General features: G+C 37.6%; 1 protein-coding gene across 3 annotated transcripts in view; it reads right to left on the bottom strand.

Annotated features, from left to right (window-relative positions):
* Positions 1-27,756, bottom strand: part of STK39 (serine/threonine kinase 39) — a 75,642-nt gene that overhangs the window by 30,236 nt on the left and 17,650 nt on the right. For all 3 annotated transcript variants that reach the window (XM_036386877.2, XM_036386876.2, XM_036386875.2), the window contains 11 exons: positions 24,261-24,369; positions 22,792-22,933; positions 22,359-22,414; positions 20,582-20,691; positions 20,382-20,483; positions 20,056-20,189; positions 16,784-16,832; positions 16,612-16,677; positions 3,909-4,031; positions 3,748-3,780; positions 1,733-1,800 (listed from right to left, as the gene is read on the bottom strand). In XM_036386877.2, the coding sequence (XP_036242770.1) occupies positions 1,733-1,800; positions 3,748-3,780; positions 3,909-4,031; positions 16,612-16,677; positions 16,784-16,832; positions 20,056-20,189; positions 20,382-20,483; positions 20,582-20,691; positions 22,359-22,414; positions 22,792-22,933; positions 24,261-24,354 (977 nt within the window). In that variant the 5' untranslated portion in view covers positions 24,355-24,369. The remainder of the gene's footprint in view (positions 1-1,732; positions 1,801-3,747; positions 3,781-3,908; positions 4,032-16,611; positions 16,678-16,783; positions 16,833-20,055; positions 20,190-20,381; positions 20,484-20,581; positions 20,692-22,358; positions 22,415-22,791; positions 22,934-24,260; positions 24,370-27,756) is intronic.

Below are 27,756 nucleotides of genomic sequence, written 5' to 3'. Positions count from 1 at the left end.
TGCACTACACAGCATTCTTCCCTCAAAAGCAGGAAAGTTAAAAAAACAAAATCCTGCAAAATTACACACCAGATTTTTGGTTTTCTCAACACTGCCAACAGAGTTCCCAGGCCCAAGAGCGTACCTGCTTTTCAAGACTGTTTTTTTCTGTTTAATGGAAACTGATTCCTAAAACAGAAATTCTTGTTTCTTCCCTCTCTACCAATAATCACCTGTAAGTTCATAAAAATAAGAAATTAACCTCATTACTACAGACTTGCTTTTAGGGAAGGTAGGGAGAGGGAAATTTTTTCCAGCCATGAATTAAAGAGGATCCTTAAAAAGAACAAAAGTTCATTGTGCAAGTAAGAGCTTGGAAACTCAAGTCTCCCAGGATCAGTCCTCATTCACTTGTGGCTTAAAAGCTGCAGAAAACTGAAAGCATAATTCCTGATGTTTCACTGTACTTGCAGGTCTAAAATGTTTGCCCTCTGAATACGCCAACACTGCAAATAACTGGGTAAGAAGCTAATCACTCTCTGGGTTTTATGATCATTTATAGATAACCAAAGCACCTCACTGGTACATCCACACAGCAGTACAAATTGGTCTGTTTGTAAATGGTTTCATCTACCTGCCAGCAGAGAGATGAAAAAGAATATTGATAGCATAACTGGGCAGTTATGTAAATTGGACAACTAAAATTACTCCAAATAATCACTAAGTCTTTCCTATCCCCACAATAAAATTCATTAATCCTCTTTTTTACACAACCTTTGGCAGCAATGCAAATTTTTTTGCAGCTGCCACTAGAAAAGTAGTCAAAGGGAAGAAAATAGATTTTGAAACTTGGCACTCATTCTGTGTAATTGGTTTTTTTCTGATTACAAACGGTGGAACCAGAACACTAAAAATTTTTGATGCTACTGTTTTAAAGGTATTTGTTATGCATAGATATGATATTTGTTTCTAACACACTGGTTGTAATTTTCTAATTATTTCTGGCTTCTTGTGTTTTTGTTAGCATAAAAAATAGTAACACTGAACTTTTCTCCATAGCGATAATTAGGAATTTACAACCTCACATAGATATCCTGTCAACACAAACTGGATGTAAGCAAGTTTTAAAGTGAGTGGTAATAAGCTTTTTAAGAAAAAACATTAAAAAAGCTATCATACACATAAAAAGCTATCAAAGTTTCATATGTAGAAATAGTTTTATCCAAGAACTAGACTGCATAATTAAGCAATTCAAACCTTAGTTATAAACTAATTTTAATTAAAGGTAATCTGACTAATTTCAACTAAGTAAAAATTTAAGTCAGACAACATATTTGTATCCATTTTCTAAAATACCCATCTCTTCTCCACAGTGGCTGATCAAACTTGCCAGTGAAAAACATTTTGAGTAGGCAACTTGTAATACAGCTATGGTTTATTTCTGTCAGAGGCTGACTGCTGAAGTGTGAAAGAAACTCATTAAAAGCTTCTCACTGTGATTCTGCATTATAAGGAAAAAAAGAAAGAAAATACTTAATGAAGGGTACACTTAGCCTGAAGACACATTCATATTCTGCTTTTAATTTTACATTATTTCAGTAAGCAATTAAAAGATAGCAATTAGTCACAGAAACACTATTCATACTGGTCATACTGGGAGATTATACACTTCAGCACTGATTTTATGTTAATATTATGAGAGTAATGAGGGAGATCAAGATAATACAGCTAAATAAATAGAAGAATCTTTTACCTTAATCTTAAGACAAGATTCACCGCACATGGAACTTCACTGTATTCCTCACTAACAGCAGGCTGAGACTATTAGAGAAAAAAGCAAAAAGTCTTATAAAGGATGCCAAAGGGAAAAAAAAAACACAAAAAACTTTCCACGCTAACAGTTTGAAGTTAGCACAGAATATTTAACACATTCTCTAACTTTAAACACTTGCAGTACACAGCCTATAATATAGCTGATACCAGTAAAATTCCCATATTTCAATTACAGAGAAACAAGTAATAAATAAGGCCTGCATTAAACCACTGAGTGTAGGAGCTTATAATCCACCTTGCACCAAAGCAACAATTACCTATTGAATAATATGCACACAGTAAGAATTCCAAACTGCTACTCACATTATTTTTGTGTAACAGTTTTGGTTGTTAAGGAAGTCTTACATCTACCCATATGCAAGGAACTAGCAGCACATCAAAGCAGATATCAAGCTCAGAGGATGTCTTCAGCAGAGAAAAATCAGTAACACTGATATCTTTCACCTTATCACTCCTCCCTCACACTGTGATATCCTCCCAGCTCTCAACTAAAATCTCAATGAAGTCTCAAGCAAAAGTGTATCCTACATACAGAATGCACCAGGCTCCTCTACCCTACTATGATTTCATACTCACCTTGGCATATTTTCACCAGTCACAGAACAGCCTGTTCAGAAGTTACAAAGGGTTCAGAAGCCCTCCCAAAATAAAGATTTGCATCACAAATTTCATTTGACTTTTTTTAAACAGTTTTCCATATCAAAGCCACTTTAAAAAAAATTACACTAGATCTGTATTTTATTATCTGTGTATTTTCAGCAAACATAATTGAATTTTTGGAAAATTCTTTTTCACAACCACTAAAATGAGAGCAGGGTTTTTTCTGCTTCAGTAAAATTCCTTCCATTCATATAAGCTACTATTATTTCTGTGTCTTCAACAGACATGTTATGCCAATATAGAGGAATTTGGATCCCAAAGACCCCAGAGGCACACACCAACAGTGAGAACATGCACTAGTCTTAGTTCCAAGTCATCTTGTAGAGCATTTCAGGAAACAAAAATCAACAGAAGACTTCAAGCAGAGGGTTTTTTTCTCTTTCATAAACTAAGCAACTTTTTAAAATTATGAGTTACCTGAATAAACCAGGTCACAAGTAGTAGAACTCTCAACATTTAAGACAGTAAGACTGTGTGGTGAAAATCCTATTTTTGTACCCTGCTTACATAAAGTATCTGAAATGCTGAAGAGCTGTGTAAATTAGGTCTGCAATGGAGACACTGGGGTCATCACAGGAGCTAACAGGACTAAATCTGACAGGAAGTTGCTAGGCTTTCGAAGATTTCTCTGACACCAGTGAAAATCAGAGAATCTAAAATTGCAGGTGAAGTGGCAAGGGTCACCCACCCAAGGAACAGCTATGTTTAAAGACAATTAAGTCTGTAAGCCATAATTCTATTAAATAACTGATTATAGCAGTGATGCTTCCCACACTTAGCACAGGGCCATGAAATTCTATATGGTATTTTATTCTTCTGAGTTAATCTAATATGCTTCAGTACTCAACTATTTTATTGTCTATGGAAGGAAATATTTTAATTATAAGCTACATGTCATGATATAGATACTAAGAGGAAAAAATATTTGGAGATGTTCTAGCTACTCCAATGCAGCCTTCATTACCCGTACAGACAGCAATTAGTGTGATCTAGTTACAAAGATTCATTAAAAAAAGCCAAATTACCTATCTTCATGAAGTCTCCTGGGCACAAACATAATATGACTTTTAAATTCCTATCCATCTTATCCACTGTGTGCTGAAGTTCATTGTTACAGGCACAATGGCATAACAGCTCTATCCTCACAAGCACTTGCCATACAAGGCAGCAGAACAATATTCCCATCTCAATTCACATTTTTAACAGCAGACATGAAAAAGAAATCTCTTTACTCAAATGCTTGGAAGAAAAATAAATTGATCAAGACATTTTTACCTCTGCATTCTCCTCCTCCTTCAGTCTTCGTGACTGGAAAACAAATGCAGTGAGACATGAGCTATGCAGCTTTATGCAACAAAGATCCAGAAATACTAACAATTAACATAAAGACAGAATGTCTTTTAGAGTATAAGTGTCTTGGCACAAACACAAGATACCTTTTCCTGAGAAATAGCAGCTTTGCCTTCCTCACTCTTCTCATCCATTTCATCATCACTCCATTCCCAGTCCCCATCTTCTGTTTTATGGAGGTGACCACTGGAACCTGGCACTCGTCTGACCTACCAAAATATTGTTTACTATTACACAAACATCTGTCTTGGTGTTCTGGTTAATCAACAATTATTTGCAATTTTTATTCTGTGTGCTCTCATTAATTTGCTGCAGGAGCTGCTAACATATTCTAATAATATCTGACCTCCTTAAGCCAGTGGTGTTTCAATGCCTTGCATCAAATGAGCAGTGATCAACTTGCTTCTACATTCTGTTGGTTGGTGGCAGTGATGGAAAACACAAAAGAGGGGAAAAAAACTAAATATAAAAATCTGACTAGAAAAATTATGGTGCTTTTCAGCATAATGAAACTTAAAAGACTAAACTGGTATTAACCCTGCTCTAAACCCCTATGGTTTGCTGCAAACCATAATGTGCAGAGAGATGCAGCATGGGACAAATTCCAGCTGCTTCTAAATCCCATCAGGAACCATAAACAGCAAGATGCATAATATGAAAATAGTTTAGACCACTTCAAGTCTGAGACCATGAGCCTCCAAGGAAACTGTGATTCAGGCATTAATACAATTTTTCCAAAGCAGATTTTCATAGAGAGCTGGGCACTTATGCTATTCCTGTACTGGGTTTAGGCCAAGCACAATTTGGAGCTGGCTGGCCAGGCACCACAAGAGCATGAGTGATCAGAGTCTTCTTCCAAAACATTGTTCATACACAAACAGGTATCTTGATGTCTGTCTGGACTCTTCCCCTCTTCACTTCCCAAACACCCACCTGCTTTCCCTTCCCTTTTGCATACATAAGACTAAACCAGAGAAGAGAGTGAAGACCTCACCTCACTTCTGCATTTCCTTCAGTCCTTATGATATTCCTCCTTACATTTATTCCCTGTACAACTGAATTAGAGTGCCCTACTCAGTTTCTCCATATTTTTTTCTCATTTGTAACTAAGAAGAAGGGAAGCCTATGGAGGACACTGAGGGAATACCCTATGCCATCTATTGATGGACAAACTCTGCACAATTTCCCCTGTTTCCCATACCAAGTTCCTATTGGACCAATTTTAACCTAGTCACCTCCAAGCTTGGTAGAAGCAGCTCCTTTGTGTTTGGGAGGGAGGAGCAGGCAGACACCAAAGCAAGCAGTAGCACAGCAATTCTTTCCCCAGCTGCAATCAGCCCAGGCACAATCAGTGGGCTCTTACTGTCTACAGCATCAGGGATCAGCACAGACACAAGGTAATCTAGCAGGCAATTTGCCTGCTGCTTGTGGATGTAATTTATTATCCTTCAAGGAGACTGAGCTAGGCTTTTGTTTAACAGCCCAGGCATCTTCCAAATGGCTCTACACAAACCTAGCAGAGGACATCATCCACAACTAAAACCATGCTTTTCCAGCACAGTAGGATATATTGGTTTACAGACACATTCAAACACTGCATCGTGCGCTAATCAGTATCTTCTCCTGCTACTTCCATTTTCAGCTGTTTTGAAGACTTATTCTAAACAGAATTATTTTAATGGGGCTTAACGATGCTTGCATCATTTGCAGAGAGGAGCTCATTTCAAGTTTTTAAATAGACTGCCTTTTAATAAAAAATAAACAAATGGCCCAAGTACAAAGCAAAATACCATGTTAAATTAAATTATTTTCTTGAGAGGTTTCTGAAAGCAGGAAAACAAGTTTAGTGGTACTCTGTTTCAATCAGACTGATTCCCACCAACACACATGTTCACAAGAAAGAAATTATAATTTCAGCAAAGTACCCAACCTTTTCAACTTTCAGAAATGTGAAATTGTTATCTAGAACATTTTTTTAACTGGTGCGTGTGCTTAACACTTGCAACACTTGGTGAACTAATTTGCACAATTTTTAGACTAACAAGCCTGGCTTTGATCACTCAGTTCTAGTTAAAGCCACAAAGAATCAGTCACATATGGAGGGCATGTACCCTACCTAGGTGAAGGAAAGAGCACAAGTGGCAGACTATGCCTGCAAATAAATTGTCTCTTTGTTCATCGTAAACATCTCACTCTAGTATCAGATGTTGGATGGAAATATACATAATTTATATAACATATTAAATTTCTGTTCTGGCTATCATTTGAGATACTAGTAGCAGACTGATACCACAGGCAGCATGCTTGCATTTCACTCCAAAAATAACAGCATTAATGCAGTTGAGAATATTCTATATATTTCTCCTGATACCCTGCTACAGGTCTTCCATTTTACAGAGAGAAATAAAGAAGCAAACAAAGGAAGCTATTTATATACAAGGACACAAAGCAAATCCAGGACAGAACATGGAACCTAAACAAACTTCCTGTGTATCTACAAAAATAAGTAGTCAGTTGGTTACATTGCATGCAATAGCCATACAAATGTAATTTCCCCATCAGCTTCAGTCAAAATATACAAAATCAATAATTCCTTATGCTAGAATTGTATATCTTTCAGGAAGTATTTCAGAGAGAAAGGAAAACAAATTAAAACATGCTCAATCCTAATTTGGATTTTACTGATTAAAAATCTAAACGATCCTTTCAATTAGGAACTAAACTGAACCATAACTTTTGCTAATAAAGAAAACAATGAAAGTTCAGTTTTACGAGACAAATTAACGCATATTAGAAAACATATTTCGCATAAGTCGGAAGACAGAATAAAAAATTACTTTGAATGACTGGCAGTTAAACTACAGCCAATACAAAAGCAGTTCAGAACATTGTAATGTACAACCAAAAGCTGTTTCTAGGAGGAAAAGCTTTATAAGTGACTGCCAACATTACCACAGCTGTGGAAGAAAAACATTATGAACATCAGTTAAAGCAGAGAATGTTGAACAAATCAGCGAGTGAAAAAACCATGACCACCACAGAATATTAAGCCTTATATTAGTAGTAGTATTGTTGTATATGTTGTTCTTGGTTAAAGCTTATTGCAGAATTCAACACAGTCACAAAGTTTAAATTCAACTGCTGACATAACTCTTTGTCCCCATCTTTTTAAAGTAGGATACAGATAATTTAACATTCCCTGCCAATTACACCATGCACTAGCTTTCCAGGAGAACATGTGTTAACAGATGAACAGGGCAACTGTAAATCCCACCCAGGGAAGGTCAGGCCTAATCAGCCTGACAGAGAGAGAACTTCATCAGCAGAATGCAAAAGCTGCCACATTTCCCAAGACTTGATGAATAGAAGGCAACAATGTAGAGAAGCAAAACATAAATTGTTTTTTTCAAGGCACGATGTGCTCACTATATGTAGATGTTAGAGACTAGGGAAAGAAGAATCTATTATTCATTACTGATTCTTTAGCTGCTGCAATCTCTTTGCAAGTTTATTTTTGCAAAGTGACAGCAAAGGGAATGAACACTTTTTGAACACTAAGAATTTGCTATATCCTTATTCACAACTGCTCAAAACAGAAAATAATTGGGCCCACTTACAGATTATTTTATTTCAGTGTCTATAAGTTAATAAAGAAAGATATAAAAAGCATACACTGTGGGATACCAGTGCATACACAAAGCATTACTGCATTTCATACATGGTAGAACACATGATCTTAGACTACATTACAAATCCAGTCTGTCAGTAAGAGCAAACAGATTTTATAACTTTTACCTTTCACCATCTTGCAAACCTTTCCTGAATACTTCCAAAGACAAAAAAATCAAATTTTCATCTCCACCCCATGCATGTATTTTTTATTTCAATGCAACAAAGAAAATCAGCCTATCATTGTGTATTCGATTATGGTGCAAGTGTTTTGCTTAAAACAGTTACAGCTTTAATCACAGCTTAGCTCCTGAGGTTAATGGCAAGAAGTCACTTTCTACAGTATATATTAAAGTCAAAGAACACTGTTCTCTTTGCATGAGAACACCTACAGTGTAATCACATTTTTGCAAAAAAAACCAAAAACACAAACTACAAAAACCCTAAGGTCCAAGACAGCACATGAATTCCCACATGTTCACATCATCCTTTGTTGAAGAGCTGAAGCAGTACCTCAGGAGAAGCGAGTCCCCATCCAACCCAGTCTCACAGATCATGTGAGCATCCTAACCCCTTCACTGCTGGCCATTCTTAAACTCCTCTGAATTCATTCTATTGTGAAGTCTTATTTTTATTCTGATGGAAACCACAAAACTTCTGCAAGCCTGAATGTGCTTTACGCAATTCAAACCCTTTGTTTTTCTCACAACAATTCATGCAGGCTATCGTTATTAATGGGATGTACCACTACCTTTGTAAAAAACAACTCTGGCCATCTGCTTCATAGAACTCAAAAAGTGCTACGATATCACAGTAATTTGGTGTTAATGTCCTCTCCTCTTAAACCGTCTGAATGCTGCAAATATCATAATGGAAAAAAAACCTTAGTCTTATGTTTTCCTCCTACTAGGGAAAAAAGTTAGAATTTGCAGTGTTTCATAGTCATACACAGAAACTATTGGAATACTCCCTCCCAGAGAAATCAATTACACTGGCAGCTTAAAGTCAAGAAATACAAGGATCATTATATCTTTCTTCATGAAAGAATACTAAATACAGGAGACTGATAATTCTGCATCGAACGGGATTTCTTCAGCTTTCTACTGGATCTGGAAGAGCATCCTTTTTAAGGGATAACACAGCAAAAGTCAACAAAAACCAGATCTCTGTTAAAAAAAAAAAAAAAGACCACTTACTTGAAATATTTATGGAACTGGTTTGTTTTTATAAGCCAAACAGTATCATGGTTACATGATGACAAGTGTGACACCCAAGGGCATGGCCATCAGTTGAGAAGACTGCCATGAAATCTTACCTAGGCTCCCAATTTAGAAATGGAATGCAGTGCAGCTGTCAGTGAGAGGAAAACAAAGCCATTACTAGCTGAAGAGAGACAGGATGAGGGAGCACATTCCTGAACCTCTAGAGGAAATGATGAGAAAAGTACCAGTGAATCAGTGTACAAGTCCTCCCCCGCTCTGGGGCATTCTTTGCCCAACACCCTCCTCTTTTCCACTCTTCACCAATTCTTCTATTGCTGGGATAATGCTGCTTAGAGACAGCAAAATGTAGTGGCTCAAAGTAAGACACTATTTTGTTATCAAAATATCTTGTTTACAAGTGCAGGTATTCCCTGAACTCTTAATTCTGCTTTCCTCAAACATGAGGTTTTACCTAAATACTGCAACATACTTATCTCTGCTTTCAGCCTGAATCCAAAATTGGAATCTGATTTTGCTTTGAGAAATTGCAGTTTTGCTGAAATTCCAGTCACATGGGAAATGTGAAATTTAGTAACTCAGTATGATTTTTGCTTTTCAGACATTATTTCTCCATTTATTAGTTCAATTACGTAAAGTTCATTCCTGAATGTTATTAGCTGCAAATAATTCTTTCACTCACATTTTAACAATAGTCCTTTCAGGCACGAACTGTACCTGTGCTCAGGAGGATGTTTTCAATTAATTGTGCAGAGGAGATACATTGTTCCACAAAAGGGTCACTCTGCCTCCAACACAAGGAATCCCAAATGGCTGACAGGCATGACCGGATGGCTAATTCAAACATGCAGAGTGAAGCTCTTTTCTATCCTCTTTCTTTTCCCTGCCTGCTTCCCCTCCACCCTTCCAATCTAATTAAGGTGCCAAGGCCAAGGGTACCTGGCAAGAATCAAAGAAAGCAAATCAAAGATACAGCAAATTGGTGAAGTAGCTTAGTACTCTGAAAGATGATGAAGACAGATCCAGATCTTTAGAGTTTTCTTTTCTGGCTGCTCAGATGAATGCACATCATGATGGTGAATCACTGCTAGAAGACATTCCACTAGAGGGATCACTAGAGCCACCTTGATAATCATAATTTTCCAATTCCACCATGCTTTTATTATCATCCAAGCAGCGTACTTTCTTAAAATAACCAGAGGTGAAAAGAAAGAAAACTACAGCCTTATGTAGAGCTTTCATTATTCAGTAAAAAACTCATTATAAGGTAGGTTTCACTGACAGCATTAGAGTCACAGTAAAGAATGTTTAGGAAAACAGTATATTACTGTAGAATTCAAATAAGAAATTACTATGACTTTCAATTACTTTCAAACTCAGAGGCTTGAAAGTACCATTTCAAGGTGAAACTTTAATTTTTACCTTTTTCTATTTTCTCCAAGGTTTCCAATTTCTTATGTACATAAGAGAAATTACTGTAATACACATTCTGCATCTCACACAGATTTTAAAGAGACCTGAATTTATTCAAGGTCTCTCTCAAATATTAAGGTGATCAAACTTAAACTTGAGTGTAGTTCTTAAAAGAAAGTCATAAATTAACATGAAAATAATTAACATAGTTCTGCAATTTTTATAAAATCCAATTTTCTAAAACCCCAGTGTTTCTGTTTCAGTCAGATCTCAGGAAGCAGCATGCATTCTACCAGCCTACCGCATTTAAAATCGCAGAGCTGGAGGGAGACTCGCAGCCTGTGAGTGCAGACTCAGCTCAGGCAGGATGGGTCCCGCCGGCTGCACGGCACTGGATGTGGCTGCCCTCTGCTGCCAGTAAATCCCACACTGCCGGCATGCGCATCCCTGACTCTCCCTTTCTCTTCCCATACTGACTTTACCTTTAGCTGCAGCTGCGCTGTTTGAATAACCTTCTGGAGGAGCTGTTTTTCAGAGCTAAACAGAACTATTACTGTTCCAGACCTTCTTTCTGCTCTGCTGGCCTTAATCTACTTGTTCTGGTTAAAACCTTGAAGTTGTCAGCTCCAGACATAATTTTAACTCCTTGAGACAAGAGCACTTTTCAGCTAAATTAAGTCCCCTATAGTATTACTGGGTAACACCATCTCAAGGATGTCCTTGTCACCTGTACTTCCCTTGCAGCTCACCCCAGAAACTTCCAAAAATATCACCACTATCAAGCACAAGTGCAGGGGGGAAAGGAGTGTCAAAACAAATGACACACACAATTATTTTTGCTACTATACTTGTAAAAGCTTTACAGGGTCTAACCAGGAAAACATATTTACACTTTCTTCAGATGCTTGAGCCTGGGCTCTTTTTCTTTTTAATTTCCCTCTTTTTTTTTTTTTTTTTCTTTTTAAACTACGAGGGCTAAATATTTAATTTCTCCATATAAAAGCAAAAATTCTCACATACCTACTCATCAGTCTTTAAGCAAATGGTAACAGGTGGGAATGCTGCTTCTGAGCCACCTGGCTTTTAGAGAATCCTCTTTGTACCTGCATGACTTCCCTAACAAACTTCCCAAAAATATACAAAATCACAAGTATTACACACTTCCACATCCTGCCAAAACTCCTTGCTACCTTTATGAACAAAGACAGCCAGAAAGGCTATGTCTTCCAGAAAGGAAATCCCATTACAGTAAGGTGACCCCAGCCAGCCAGCTGATGCTGCCTGCATTGACACAATATTGATTTGGCCTATAAACTGGGAAATTTATTAAATAAAAACTAAGTCCATTGAGACACTTTTACTTAGGGAGCCATTCCAAATCCAAGAGAAGCAATCTGGTATTGGATGTCATGCAAGTGAAATGTTTGAGGTTTAATTTCTCAGAGGGTAAACAGGTAAAACCAGCACCTTGCTGCACATTTTCAGTGACAGAAAACCAAATCCTTACAAAACAGGGTAATAAAATAGGATTATCTTCTGCTTATTTACAAGGCTTAATCCCTGATCAAAGACTACCACCAGCATCATACACACCCAGACTTCCTTTATCCTGTCTTGATTCTTTAATCATGACTCCTTCAACAGCACTTACAAGAAAATCCTCCTCCAGTTCTGCAAGTTTCAACAGCTTCAATAAATGCCAAATACTTAGAGCTACTGCTCTAAGCAGAAGAGCTTTCAATACACACCAACCCCCAGTCAGTCCATGTTCAAGATGTTTTTGAACAAGTCAACAGGTCATGAACACAACATGAGCTGAGGAGCAGATCAATTCAGTCACACAAGAGACAGGGACTCGCTGCAAAAATGAATTCTGAAGTGGAACCATGATGGCCCATGGACTGGAACACACCTTCCAGTAGGGAACGGGGCTACTTTTCAACAACTAAGATGAATCATGTACAAGCTTTTAAACTCTGCCATAAAAAGTAATCCAAGTTATTTTAGATATGCATATGGCTATTTGAAGTACAAAGGCACTCAACTAAGCCATACTTTGTTTCAAAGCTCACTTCTTTAGGTAACAATTAGATCTATTTGAAAAGGCACAAAATCCATCCTCACAAACAACCACACAGATAGTATAAGCACCCTATGAAATAAAAGATGGACAAACTCATATAGTGCATGAAGTTCCTTGCATCTAATGGCACAAGCACAGCATGGCAAAAACACTAAGTTGTCTTCTTCCTTACACGAAATGTTAAAACAAAGCTGATGCAACTACATGTGTCTGCCCCTTCCAATTCTACTACCCACTAATGCAGGCACTGCCTTCTCATTATTTGAATTGCTGTCAAATTTACATTTGGACACTAGGAAGAAGTGTTTTTATTAAATTTCCCTTCCAACAACTACTTGAAAATAAAAAAATTACTAGACATAGTGTGAGTGGCAATTTCTCCTTTTTTTTTAAGTGATATTCAACCATATAAATACAGTTCCACTATTTTTTTTTAAATTTGTAGCAGTGTTCGGGATAACCTGGACAATTAATCCTCTGCAATGGAAGGCCCTCCCTCACACAAAGCCTTGCCAAACACATATTTATAGTTCAGCGACTGCCTTTCAGAAAAAGTGTTCCAGTATAACCCATGTCCCTTCCTTTTATATGTCAATATTATTTAAATGAGCTTTTCTTATACTGTAAAGAAAAGTTAATATACCATTATATTAACAATCTGATTTCAGGTTCATGTTGCTCTCTGCTTTGCAATTCAGCTGGAGTCCAGCTGTACTAACAAACATCACAGGTGAGATGTATCTATCAGATTAAATCCATTCCTGAAGCAAGGAAAGACTGCACATGTATGTCTTGCTGAGGTGCAATCATGATGTTATAGCTGTCCAAGAAATCTGGGATATAATATTTTTCTCATTAAATGCAGGGGATTGATGATATCTTATGTAATGAAATATGACCATTACCTTAAAATAGCTGTACTGAGAGGCTAGAATTAAAACCCATCCATAAGAGCATTTCTAGTGAAGTATAATAAAAACTGGTATCACTCACACTAATCATCTCTACATGCTGTCAACAGGTTTTTCCCACTAACACAAAACTCTCAGCTCTAAAAAAACTTTCTATTTCAAGCAACTATTATAAGTTTTCTGTTACAAGTTTCTATTACAAGCACAATGCAATACCATCATTCCAAAAATAGAATTCAAGCCCAATTATTGCTCAGATTTTTTTTTATTAGCAGCACTTCAGACAGCAATAAAATGAAATGCAGATACATGTTTTTCCCTGTTCGCTTTGGAGAAGTGGCAGTCATGCAGGAGATTTGAAAATAAAAAAATAGGATTATAAAACCAAAAAATTGACCCAGGGCCTTTAGGCATACAGAGTACTTAGAGTTATAATTAATTTTTTAGTGTGATAAGATTTGAAAACTGACTGTGGAACTCTAAAAGCTGTTTCAAATTGCTCTCTTCCAATACAGCAATCCTAATCACAAATGAAACAACTTAGTGTTCAGTTCAAAATTAAAACTACTTCAGCACATGCTAATAAGTAGTATATGCAAACTCTTATATGGTGGGCTGTTTTATGGCAGCAGTGCACATGGCCCTCATCCAAGCAGGACAGGGCAGGCTGCTCTACCATCACACCATCTAACCAGGTAGAGGCACGGAGTGCCAGGGCTCCTACATTGATATCAATAACAAAAGTGTGGCTTCAGAGCATGTCCCTGCTTACCCAACCATACTGAGCTCAGACCATTCCTCATAGCCTTTCCTTCAGCTCTTGTTGATAGCAGCAAGTAGCAGCGATGCTCTCACAGGTGAGCAGGCCCATTAGTGAAACCCAGAATTGCCAGTAAGAAGTTGCAGGGTGTAACACTCATTCCTGTGGATCAGTACCAATATGTATCGAACCAGGTCCTGCACAGGAAGAGGCAGGACACGCTCCTCCTGGGTAAGTGGCTCAGCATCGTCCTTAATTACTAGGCTAGGGCAAGGAAGGACATCATTTAAAATTCAGCAGAATTAAAAGCAAATAAAACAATGGAACAGGGGAAATGTGCATAAATACATAGCTTACAATTCTAATGTTACACAGTATTTTAAACACACAGTGAAGATGTTGCTCAATTATTAAATTGGGGTTTAAAGCGGGACACATCTTTATAGCACCAAATGTTTTCCTCACCCATGCAAGACCTGCGTATTTGCTTTCAGGATTTCACAAAGAGACCCGAACTCATATTTAGAAAATAACAGATGCCAAGAATAAGCTATAAAGGCAGAAGCAAACACTATGTGGGAACACTATGTCAAGAGAGAAGAATTTCAAGTTAAAACTAAACTGAGACTGGAGTGCTGGGCAACAAGGCAAAGCAATTATACATGTGGTAAATGGAAGAAAAATTAGATTACCACAGGGCAGATCTGACATCTGTACTAGAAGTGGTGCTACAGATCATTAGTCATAGGCATTTCACAGCAAGTGCCACAGAAGATAATTTAAGCAGTGATGACACCAGCTCCTTCCTATCTATTGCTCTAGTAATATTAGTTTTTCAATTACAGGTGTTACTTCTTCCAAGAGAAACCTCTTAGACATTTTACATGTAAATGTTTAAACAACCAAACTCAACTTACACAAGCTTTTTAAACAAAACCCCAGAGTTTTATTATTAAAGTACATTTATATTTTATGGTGTCTTAAAACAGCAGCTACATGCACAGTTCTAACAAGTGAATTAAACTTTAAATCCCCAATGAATTTTAATATTGTGTCCTTTTAAAATATAAATAATTTAGCATTTTCAGTAACTAAAATCAAAATATTTTCCCCATTTATGATGTAATTAAAGACATATTAATTTGTATCCACCACTGTATAGCTTTGATTTCAGAAGATTCACACCTCCTTCAAATTAGAAATAATTGTCAAAGAAGCAATTCAGAAAATTATTTCTGGTGGTGTAGGGCAGGCTATCCTGCATTCCCCTCGCAGTTCCAAGTGCTATGTTATCTAAAGGAGTATAAAGTACTACGTGCGTGCATGCATGCGCTAACCGGCAGCGTCTAAAGCTGGCCCGGGATCCAGCGTGGAGGGGGCCCAGCTCTGTCAGGAGCCTGGCTGCTACCAGCACGTGTCTGGATCCCTCCTGCGCTCCCGGGGTGCAAACCCAGAAACACAGGGCGGGTTTTCTCCGGCTGGATCTTGGTTTGTGTGGGCATTGCTGCCACCGCACGGCCAAACCCTGAACACTCCTCCTCCCCCCTCGCAGGCTCCTAACTGCTCAGCACGACACTCCTGCCACAAACCCTCTCAGCAGCCCCTCCTACTCAAGCCTCCCAGAGCCCACCACCGAGTTCCCAAAATTACTTCCATATGAAGAAGATTCGTAGGAACTTGAAGCACTCAGATCTTGCAGACAGTCTCTTTCAAATGTCAGCCACCAGCTGTGAGAACATGTCAGTGTTGTAGAACTACACTAAACCAATAGTCCCAAAGACAAGAGAAAATCGTGCAGGTGCTGGTCAGGGTAGCTGCAGCCCAACTGACATGCCAACAAAGGCTGAAACAACTCCTTTTCTAAAATAGCTTTCTCCAAATATCCCCCCAGCAAAGCCTGCTTTTAGAAGGCTGGACTCAGCACACCACTGTGTCTGTCAGCTGCAGAGGCTCAGCAGTCTCTGAGCAGGCACATCATACTGAAGAGACATGGTGAGTTAAGTCACAACAGAAAGGGAAAAGGGAGTTCAATAATTTTTCACACACAAACAGGAGTCTACATTCATTCCTGTTTCTTAGCTCTTATGAACAGCAGCTTGCTTCATATTGAAAGATTTTACAGTACTTACCTGTTAGGAGTCACAATTTTTTTTTTATTCTGCTGCACATGACTTGCTAAGCTCATTTATACAAGTGCCAAAGGCACCACAGAAATACAAGCACAGCTGTGGGTTTAACCTGTGGAATAATGCTCCACTGGTCTGAAAAACTCAGCAGCACTCTTGCAGAGTTTTGACCTGACTTTTTGGGAATAACATTTGAAATAATCCAAAGAACCAGGCTGTTTTCAATAAATACCATTTAAAGTATCTTCACCCTTTCCTTAGGTGATCAATGAAGATATGAACTGTGCAGTTTATGAACCTATATGTTTGCAGGTCACCTTTTTTCCTCACAACTACTTGACCTGTAGCTTTCTAAGAGGAAGTGAGAAAAAAAATCCTATCAAGTATGACAAACATCATCTATCACTTTGACTAGGTCAGAAAGGAAGTAAAAATGCCTCAGGGCTTCCTAGAGAAAACAAAGCTGCAGAAAACATTCATTCAACACTTACTATCTTTGATGGACTGAATTAAAAGTATGGCTCAGTTAGTCAACTAAAAATATAAGGCAGCTGAGGAGTCTCAGCTTTATCTTCCACACTAGATGGAAAAATGTGAATGCACTCACCTTTTTTGCTCTTTGTGCTATATTAGGTGTTCTAGTGAGCAGCTTTTCAATCAGGTATTCTCTATTCTGCAAAACCAACATTTGTTAAGTTAAAAATCAATAAAAGGAAAGAAGACATTTCACATAGATTTTAAGGCAGAGCAAAATTTACTCATAGGGTTAAACGTTTTACCTTGGCTTTCTGGAAAAATTTGCATTTTAAAAGTTCTGCTGCTGTGGGCCTGAAAGATCAATAATAAATTAGAACAGAAAACAAAGACCCCTCCCAGTGAATACAGTACAGACGTTAGTTAAATGGTACGTCTCTAATACTTTGAATTAGTACTGTATGAATGGGGAATGAATGATCATAGCTACTGAATTAATTCACACAAACTCACTTACCACACATGAAAAAAATTAAGCCTCTCTATGGCAAAAATACCAAAAAAGAGAGAAAAAAAATCAGTCTCTTAAGCTGCCATTTCCCACCCTTTTTTGTTCAACACAAATGCATTTAACCTTTTAAAAAAACAAATAAGACAAAAAAAAAAAAAAAAACCACAAAAAAGTCAGGTATTGCTTTCTTCCCCAAATGACTATGAATACAACTAAAACTTTGCTCCACAGCAATAAAAGCATAGTTACATTTTCCATACAGCAGCATCGGTACCTCCTATTGGCATCCTTTTACCTCATTGATGTCAACAGATATTCTCAAGAGCTATACTGACACTATTTACATGGTGCATAAACCAAAGAGTCATCAGGATAATCTTCCAATCAAACAGACAAATACAAACCAAAACAACAGCTGTAAGGTAAAAACTGACACTTCCTTTTTACTTGCAGCTCTGTTTAAGTCTGTTTCAGCATTTCCAAGAGATAACCACAATCTCACAGCTATCAAAGTGATTACAACAGCAGGTTTTGTCTCCCTAGATTCAGGAATCTAAAAAGACACTTAATCTAGCCAAAGCCAGACTCTGGTACTGAAGCAGACTCTGAAGAGAAAGTGAAGCATCTCTTGGGATGAGATAAAATCGTTTCCATTAGGAGCCCATACAGGACTAATTTTGATACAGCTAAATTTAGGGAAGTCAAAATCTTCAAGACCCATAATTTCTAAATAAACAGAAGAAACATCTGCTCTAGTTTTCCATTTGAATTCCAGCAAGAGATTGAATATTGAACAAACTAGGTAAAACACTTAGAAAGCTTCCATTTGGAAAATCTCAATCTCAAAAAACCCCCCAAAATCTGACCTAATTTATTTCTTTGAGGACAGATCAGTAAAGTTAGTGAGCAAAAGAGTAGTAGTAAATAGTCTGTATGTATATATCAGTTCATACTTGCAAGGAATAATGAAACAACTTGACATTAACAAAACATTCAATTTAGACAGACAACAGGTTCTATAGAGCACAGTTTTCTTCACCTCCAAAACACCAAGTTCTACAATAAAGGAGTTTCAATCACTGGTCCTGTGGAGACCACCAGACTTGGTAGTAATTCATAAATGTATCTTGGATGAGCAAAAAGGAACGGAAAACTATTTAAAAGAAAAAATAGCTTCTGTGCCAAAATTTTAGAGTTCTCAAAGTACAGTGCTATCACATCTTACAACAGGGTTATGCACACTTAAAAGCTACATTTTAGTAAAGTTTCATCCAAACTAGTGTTCTCCATTCCTCTACCATTAATTATGCCAGAAGCTTCTGAACTGGCCTGGACATGTTTTCTGGCCCTGTTTTCCACACAAGCTGCAGCAATGAATTGCAGCTGTGGACTGTGAGCAGCATCCTTGGCACTGTGGAGAGAGAAACACCCAGAGAGATCCCCAAAAGAAAAACATCATAGTCTGAGACAGCAGCAGTGCAATGCCTGTCCTAGAATTTGCCACAAAGAGAGAGGACTTCTCCCACAACTGACATCATGGCTGCTGGAGGGATCTCCATGCAAAATTATATCCGGGATTCCAAGAAATATGATGACCCCCCCAGTATAAAAAAAATTGCTCTATACCCGTTTCTATCTGAACATCTATTTGCTGGTCTAATTGTTCCATTCAAGGCAATCCTCAGGATGAAGTTATTGCATGTGGTTTAATAAATCTATAAATTTAAATAAGTACCTTAAACACCAAAGCCTTTACTACATGTCAGGTAACTCAACATTATGTATTCAAGGAGACAAGGAAAACTCATTTTATTTACTTCTCATTCATTTATACCACTTTAATCTTGCCTGAAAATTGCTAGATACAGGAAACTAAAAGAAGCTTGATAATCAAGAGCTTGATTATCCATTATTATTATTATTATACCTATCTGTAAGCAGCCAAACTGCAGCACTAAGCTTAAAGCATCAGGACTTGCTACTAAGACCAACAAGGGTAAGGGGTTTGAGAAGCTGAAAGCAGTACACAAATGAACATTGAGTGAAAAATATTTTCAAGTATTTCAAGAATAAAGATGTGGCCACAATCTTTGTTGTTAATTGTACTTGTTCTCTAGTATTCCTGCTGTCACCTTTTCAATGTGACTCCCTACAACCATATCCTGCACTAGGGCTAACATTACATTAGGAAGTACACGCCACAAATGACACACACGATCAGGATTGCTTTCTCAGAAAAATCTTTCCACAAAAAATAGTATCTCTGAACTCTAGAAAACAGTGATATACTAAACACTTTAGGAAATAAAGCTAATTACAATGTGCTTCCTACAATTCTTCAACAGAAAAAAGCCTGCAAAAATGAGTGTGCATAAAAATGAATAAATAAATTAATCATTCAGGGAACTTGGGATACCAACAATGGTTTTGAAATAAATATTTAATACTTTCATCACCTTGATTTAAAAAACACAGCAAGAAAGAGCAAATAAAGACACTATGACATGCAGTTCCCTACATAAACATGAGGAAAATTCAACAAACTTGGAGCCCCTAACTTTACAGTAAAAAAGAAAACAAAAACATTTTAGCAAGTCATTTTCTCTGGAAATATCCCAGTTAAAAACAGCAAGTTTATGCCACAAAATGAGAAAAATCAACATAAAATTATTCATTTTTAATTTCTTTTAAAGGCCAAGAGAATGATATATTTGGTTACCAACTGTTCTGCTGCTCTATCTGAACAGTCTTCTTAGACTTGTGCACAGTATCAAGATTTATATCTTCCTTCAGATGAGAAATTAAGATGTAGAGCAAGAACTTTTATTTGAGCCACGTTTAATTCAATACTATGTTTAAGTATAAATACATTAGGTTAACAATCAGAAAAGTAGTAAACTTAGGGAACAGTAAAAAGGCAATTTCTTCTCCCCAGATGGACTGAAGGCTGACTGAAGGCTGCTATTTCCAAAAGTCAAACTGTACACTTAAAGATTCTATCACTGGAACTTAAAGTAGTCTATATTTTCAAAAATAACTCTATTTTACATGGCAATGGTGACCTACCTTTTGGAAGGATCTTTTTGAAGGCATAATGAGATTAGTTTCCTAAAGGATTTGCCATACTTTTTCATCATCTCCTTGTCCTCTACACCTGTCTCTAAAGTGGGAGGGTCATTTTGAAGCGTTAGCATTAACACCTAAAATAAACCCAAAAATGAGGTGTCATAAGCAAAACCAATTGGAAATGTAGAAATTAAAAGAAAAAAAATACTCCACAGAATACATTTATTTAGATACCCTGAGTTGCTATTGAAAATGAAGTAGTACTAACTATCTAGCAGCATTAGTAATACAGCTAACAGCATTAACAATTACAAAGTGATTGTTACTTTCATAGGAGGGTATTTGTGATAAGGTGCTGCTCCTGTTGCTAACTCAATGGCTGTTATCCCAAAACTCCACATATCGGCCTTGAAGTCATAACCTCGCACCTGAAACAGAACCAGAACAGAAAACGAAGGTGGTGATGTCTCAAGTTCCAAAATAAAAAGATAAAATGTTTTAAATTTTTGATTAGCATTAGAAATACCTGCTCCATTACTTCAGGGGCCATCCAGCAGGGAGTACCAACAAATGTTTTCCTTACTTTGTTACGAGTAACATCACCTCCAGTTGCTAAAAATGCACTAACACCAAAATCTGGGAAAGAGGAGAAAAGTTGAAATCTGTTAAACTGCCAACAACAAAGCAAAAGTTTCACATTTTAGAAATAACGTCAGTTCCTGCAGGAAGGCTTATAAAAAACTCTCCATTGCAAAGCTGACCTTTGCTCCATGATACACTGTTCATGAAATGCTATATAATAGAAGGTACAGTTTTATCAGGGAAATCCACACTAAAACATCCTCAGGTTTAACCTCACAGTATGTGTCTTCCTGGATAAAGTTGCAAAGGATTCCAATACATCTGTCACCTAGAGTTTTCAAATATTCACTTTGTGCCAAGGTTTGCATCTGATATTGTTCAAAGACAAGGCGCTTCTTCTGCATAGCAAATAAACATGAATCTGATTTGAACAAGAGACAATACTTGATGTAATTTCAATTCTTATGAGAATTGGACAAACCAAAGGCAATCAGAAAAGTCATCACTAATATTCAATTAATAGTAGACCAGGACATGAATAACTTTTTCCAAATTCTGAAATAGAATAAGAAAAAAACCCAAAAGGCTCAGTGTTCTGTTAATCTGTTACTACATCAAGGACAGCTGTATGATGTAGTAACATCATAGAGGGAGAAGTAGGCATGTAAGTGGAAGAAAGAGCAGGTTCCCAATGTATGTAGAAATACTGTCAATTTTGAATGGAGCTGTATGAAGAGTATTTTCAACTATACTAGTTACAATGCAGTTATACTGAAATAGAGTATTTCACTATAGACTTCAATTTATTCCCTAATGCTTTTCTGTTGTTACCTGATTTTAAGGTTGAAAAGAAAACGCCTCCAGTAATTACAGAAAAATGTAGTTTTATCATTATTAGACACTGGCATATTAAAGCCCTTAAAACACATGTTTACGTGGTACTTTGAAAGCATCATTTATATAAAAATGACAACTTCTGTCTATAGCCATTTTTATTACTGAGGGCTCTCAGTGCTCAGTCACCCTCTTTAGACTGTGGGAGCCTGGCAGTGTGCTGGGGGAAGGGGCCGGTATCACCACCTGCTCCCACTGTTTTCCAGATAATCTGATACCAGTTTGAGAGATGGGATATGAGCCTTGCTCTTACGAGACCAAATAATTCAATTCTTACAGATTACAGCTCAAGAAGCACATCAATGCACTCAGAGGACATTTAAGATGCTAAACTGTATCCAACAGATACCACTGCCAGACAAATGGCAGATATGCCAAAAATAACTCTCAGTGAGATATATCTCTTACATCTCAGTAACTAGTAAACTTATAGTCCAAGTCCTTATGATGGACAGTACACACAGATTGTTGGATCTCCAAGAACTATTACAATTACTTGCAGAAAAAAATGAAATTAACAGAAATATCAGCTTCTACAATTTGCAAGCTGTTTAAGGTGCATGGGTGAATAAAATGGAAACATTAAAAGGACATTAGAAAATTTGCCTTAAATATTTGATGTGACACAGAGAAATATTGAATAATTTGAGTCAAGTATCATTAATCAAGAATCCTGAAATCTGAAACTGGATAACTTGTGGCTACAAAACCCCAAAAGGAAGCGTTAAAAGCCAATAGAAAAACTTTCCCCCTTGATACCAGTTGCCCCGATCCAGCTGCAGTTACCTTTTGCTTTTATTTATTCTTTTCTCTACCACCACCATTACCTGCTATTTGTACAGAGCCATCCTCACCGAGTAGAATGTTGCCAGCCTTCAAATCTCTAGAATGTACAAACAGAGGTTAGCATGAAAGCACATACTGTGCATTTTATGCAAACAATAAATATTGCACACTGAAGAGTTTCACAATAGAGCATTTTCAAATTTAAAACCGAGAAAGGAAGCTGATGTGTAAAATGTAACTGAATAACATTAAAACAGAGCGCAGAACTCCAACTCTAACAAATTTTCACATATAAAAAGACCAGAATTCAGCTCAAGCATAAAGGAGCAAAATTCAGGAATAGATTTTAAGAAGGTAGATATTTAGGTTCAAAGTCTGGTTTACCATCTTTTATAAATACAGTCTCACAAACTAAAGCTCTCAACAAGCTACAGTCAATTTTGAAAATGCTTTTCATTATGTATTTGCTCCTACCTGTGAATTTGCCCATTCCTGTGTAGATAGTCTAAGCCCTCCAAAACTTCTTTAAGAATTGTTGCTATTATGGGTTCTTCAAGCACACCATTTTTGTGCTCTCCTCTGTTGACAATATACTTTATTATATCAAGCATTGAACCTGCATTACAGATCCAGGAGAGGAAAAAAGCATATACAAAGCATTATCATATCAGATTCCTTAGAAAGCTGAATTTCTTCATTCTTTCTATGCTACTGCAATTTAAATTTTTGCATGTATGTGTAAATGCTCCATGTAACTAGCTCTTAGAATAAAGCACACCACTAACCCATTCAAACAAGATATAGAGCACTGCTTTTTGTCAAAAATACTATAACACTTAATGATCCATTAGAAAGATCTGCTAACACTTGCAAAGCAACCACTAATTAAAAATTCAGGAGTACCCCATATTTAAGCAGACATGTACTGCAAAGATCTTGGATTATTATCCAGTTTAGATCATGCTTCATGTATTCACAATGTAAACACACAGCTGCAAGATTGGAAGGAGACAAATACAAACAAATGATAACATTCCCAGTGACACACAGTTTGACATAGAACCTCAGTTATTATACACTTCAAGGCTTTTAATGGAAACTTTTTTTTTTATCCAAGTACTATTCAACAGCTCACAGTAAACTCCTGTCATGAATTACTTGTTTCTTTCATGGTCTATGCCTGCTTCTGCTTGAACTGACCAATTCAACCAAATGTGACACAACAAGTGCTATGAGCACTTTCCCTCCTTGTTTTCCAGCATCATGGTGAAGCAGCCTGCTGCCATCAAGACTAATCTTGAACAACATCAGGTAACAACCGGGACCAGAACAACCATTTTCTTCTGGGGCCTCTCTTTTCTGAACTACAAGCACATTAAGTTCAGCCTCCTTTTTCCTCTTCCAGAGCTAAATAAGAATTTTATACCAGTAGCTATTATCATAAAAAAATGCAATGAGTGTTTGGTTAGCTTAAGCAATAAAAAAGGATGCAATATGCGTAATACTTGGCCTAGGATGGATCTTGCTTGAATAAGGAATGAGTAATACTCATTATGAAATCAGATATATATGCATTTTTATAAAAATACAGAGGATTCTAGAGAAACTCCATAAAACATCACACTGAGAGAATTGAATTCATTCCAATCAGTTTTCCCTACACAGCCTTAATAGAGAAGTTTCATAAATTGGTTCAGAATGAAAATTAAATTCTGTTTATATAACTACTGTATTTCAGTAATTCTGAGCCTATCCTATGAATACAGATATACAAACTTCGTAAGCTTGCACATTGCTCCTTAACATGCCTACATCTTGAGGTTCATCCTATGCAGTGTCTACCTCTTTCTCATTAGTTTAGCTCAATGAACTCACAGGTGGTACATTAGGGAAAAAAATCCTACAACTGCCTTGCAGCTAAACAAGTAAAACCAGTAACTTACCCCCACTTAATAGCTTCATAACCAGCCACAGTTCATCCTTCACCACAAAAGATGTGTAATAGGTCACCACATTAGGGTGATTGCACTGACTCATTGCTTGAATTTCTTTCTGTAAGAAATACAAAGCCCAAAACAACAGAGCCAGCTATCAGTTTTGCTAGTATAAAGTTAAATTTCCAAAGTGAAATACTATAACAGAACTAAAGTATGTACAGAGTATGCATCAAGGCATTAAAACATTTCAATTTACCTAAAGATCTGCATGCAAGAAAAAACATTATTGCTAAGAACATGAGGGAAGTTTGGCCATAACATACAGGCATAGCTACATCACTTTTCTCCTGAGAACAGCAAAGAAATTACTGTTAAAATCTCAAATTCACAGTAAGCAATGAAGAATGAGTAGTCTCCAAGAGCTGAAGGTGTGGGTAGAGGCTGGACAACAAAATGCAAGGAAAGGTCAAAATCTACTGCATTTTCTGTTCAAAAGTGATATGAAGAGAAGAATGGGAACAGGTAGGAAAGGAGGAAGGAAGCCGTCGAACAAAGGACAAGCACCACTGGCTCAGCTGCTGTGGGACAGACAGGTAGACACCAGAGCCACACAAGTAAACAGAAATAGAGAAAAAGCAATATTACAGGCTAAAAGTCATAGGAAACAATTGACTAGAGGAACACAGAGTCACTAACAGATGCACAACGTGGCACTACCAAGTAACAGCATCTATGACACGCCACAGCTGTACACATTAAGAATGACTGTCTTGTATCTGTTAATTCAAGCAGAGTTCTTTTTATATTCACTCTTTCACATAATTGTTCTGTAACACCTTTCTGGCCACTCTCATTCTTCTGCCAATCTTTACACAGGAGCATGAGGCCTCTTCTGTACCACAGGGTTTGAACTCACACCAATTTAAGATGTCCCAACCCTACTTGTCCCTCTTTACTTCCAGCTACAGAGCCCAAATCCACACCCGGTGCTAGAGGACATGCCCCTGGAGGGTGAGCTAGTCTGGAAGCCAATCCAGCTAAAAAGGTCTTCCTCCTCTCCTCTATCCCTGAAAAGCAACTGTTTGAGGGGAACCGTTTCTCTTTGACTCAACAGCACTTGTGCAAGTTGCACACTAAGCAGGTCCCACTTAGGTTGATTCAAGCTGCCCGAAATGCCATTTTCAACTTTAAACTTCATTTTAGCAATTGTTTGAAAGAGGTTCTTTGTTATTTGCAATGTATTCAAAATCACAGCTGGTTTCTAACAAAAAGTTAATTATATGTATTAAAGACTGGGATTTAATCTCATGGTGCTTGTAGGAAACTATTAAAGTCAGGCTGTAGTTCGACACACATTTCAGCTTGTTCTGCTGTCCATAGTCCTCCTCCTTAGACAATTTGTGAACCCTGAACACAGGGTGAAGGAAGAATGCCTGGATAATGAATCAATGAGCCTGAATAATAAGAGCAATTTGCAAGATAGCTCCCTGTCATCCCCCAGAAGACAGTAGGTGAAAGACAGAAGACAGACATGTAGAGTACATTTCCCTCTCCCAGAAGACATGTCATCTTAAACACAAGTCAAATTACTGCCTCATGTTCTTAATTCAGCTACCCATTCCAAACCATAACTGTAACTCCCCCAGTCCTGGTTACTATTTCATTTCTTACACTGTTATATTGTTTTCCTATGGTAATACAACAGTGACTCAAAAAGTCCAGCTGACACCACTGAGCAAAAATGCATCTCATCTATTTTTCTTAGACATTAATAATGCAGAAATGTGACTAATTGACTGAGATAAGCTTCACTATCTTTAACTGAAAAGTGTTTTGAATATTTTACCTCCCTGCATCAACTCATGGGCAACAATTGAGCTACCACAGTAACCACTGCCAAAGGCACCTTGCATCTCAGCTTTCATGACTTTTTTTTCGAAGAGTCTTTGCAAAACAAAAATAAACAAACAGCCCCTCATGCGAGATAAGGGATGAAATTTATTCAAGAAAGAATTAAATCACTTCAGACTTGTGGTTCTAGAAAACTCCTATCGCAAACAAAATAGTAAGCCTCCACAGACTTCATCTCTTTGGCTATAGCCCACGATATGCACAGGTGAAAGAAAAGAATTCATTTAAAATACACTGCCAGGGAAACAGCTTGCAGCAGAACATTCAGGAGAAAACACTGGAGCTTTCTCCACATTTATGCCACCTCAGACATTCAACAGCAGCAAAGAAGTAACAGCAATTTAAGTCTCTCCCTCATCCCTCTCTTCCCCCTGCCTTGCACTAGTATAGGCATTTGTGTGCTTCACCAGCAATATGCCCAGGTTAAACGCTAACCTCTTTCAGCCAGGTTACTCCTGATCCAGTTTCACGGAGCAGCTGCATAAAAATGTCTTTCAGCCTAAGGGCAGGTGGGTGACACAGTTAATAAGCAACTGCGAGACAGCTCCTTTCCGTGCTGGGCTGCAGCAGCAGCGGGCCGGGCGCTGAGCAGGCCGGGGCCCTGAGCGGGCCCGGCTCCCGCGGCCTCCTCACACAGCCGGGGGCTCCTGTACACCTCCTGCCCCCGGGGTAAACACCGCAGAACAGCCAACAGCCTGGAAAATCCCTTCAAGCAAATTCTACACAACGTTCTGGCGTTTGTGGACTTGAGGGTTTGATTGTTTTAAAAACCTGGAGGTAAAAGAACAGGGAGGACACCCAGTCAGGACAGTGCTAAGGACAGGACTTTTCCCTTGGCTTAGGGGGTAAAGGTACACTTAGGTTGCAATAGTGAGAACACGGGACATTGCAGGAAACAGAGTATCGAATTTCAGGAGTTTGGCAGTTTGTGTAACCTCAGTAATATTTAAACTCCCTCCCACACTGCCTTTCTATTTTAATTGACACTGGCCCAAATCCTGTCTGCTTCTATGGGTTGATGCATTTCCACTTCTCTCAAGGCCACACAGCTGAGAATTTGTGAAGGGTGCCTTTGCACAGTATTCATAAGCACTCTGCACCATCATTTTAAAAAACAGCGTGTTCAGAGAACAGACGGTTTTAGAACATCCCTGTGCCAACAAAAACTGTTTCATCAGAAAAATGATTAAAAACTGATTAAGCTCAAAATTTTTAGACTCAAATTCTGCCAAAAACACAAGAACACTTTAAGTACTATCAACTGAAATGAAAATGTTACTACAGTTGTAACAAGAGTTTTGAAGGTCAATTATGCCTTTTTCCAGAAAAGTCTCTATTTTTCAAATAAAATTTTAAAGTTTCTCTAATAGAACTGAGTCATAGGTATACTGAAGAAAAAAGTTAATTATGTATGTGTACGCATGCACATATGTGTACACACTTCTATAGCTCTCCTAACCAGGATCCAGGAAAATTCCAATTCATGTTCAGACCAAAACAGCTCAACAAATTAAAGAAACAAAAAATCTGAGCACAGAAAAGCAGAAATTGACTTATGCTATAAAATAAAACAGATGGTATGGACGGTTGT

The sequence above is a fragment of the Molothrus ater genome, chromosome 7 (genome assembly GCF_012460135.2).
Source record: "Molothrus ater isolate BHLD 08-10-18 breed brown headed cowbird chromosome 7, BPBGC_Mater_1.1, whole genome shotgun sequence".
NCBI lineage: Eukaryota > Metazoa > Chordata > Aves > Passeriformes > Icteridae > Molothrus > Molothrus ater.
This window is presented reverse-complemented; position numbering and strand designations above follow the sequence as displayed.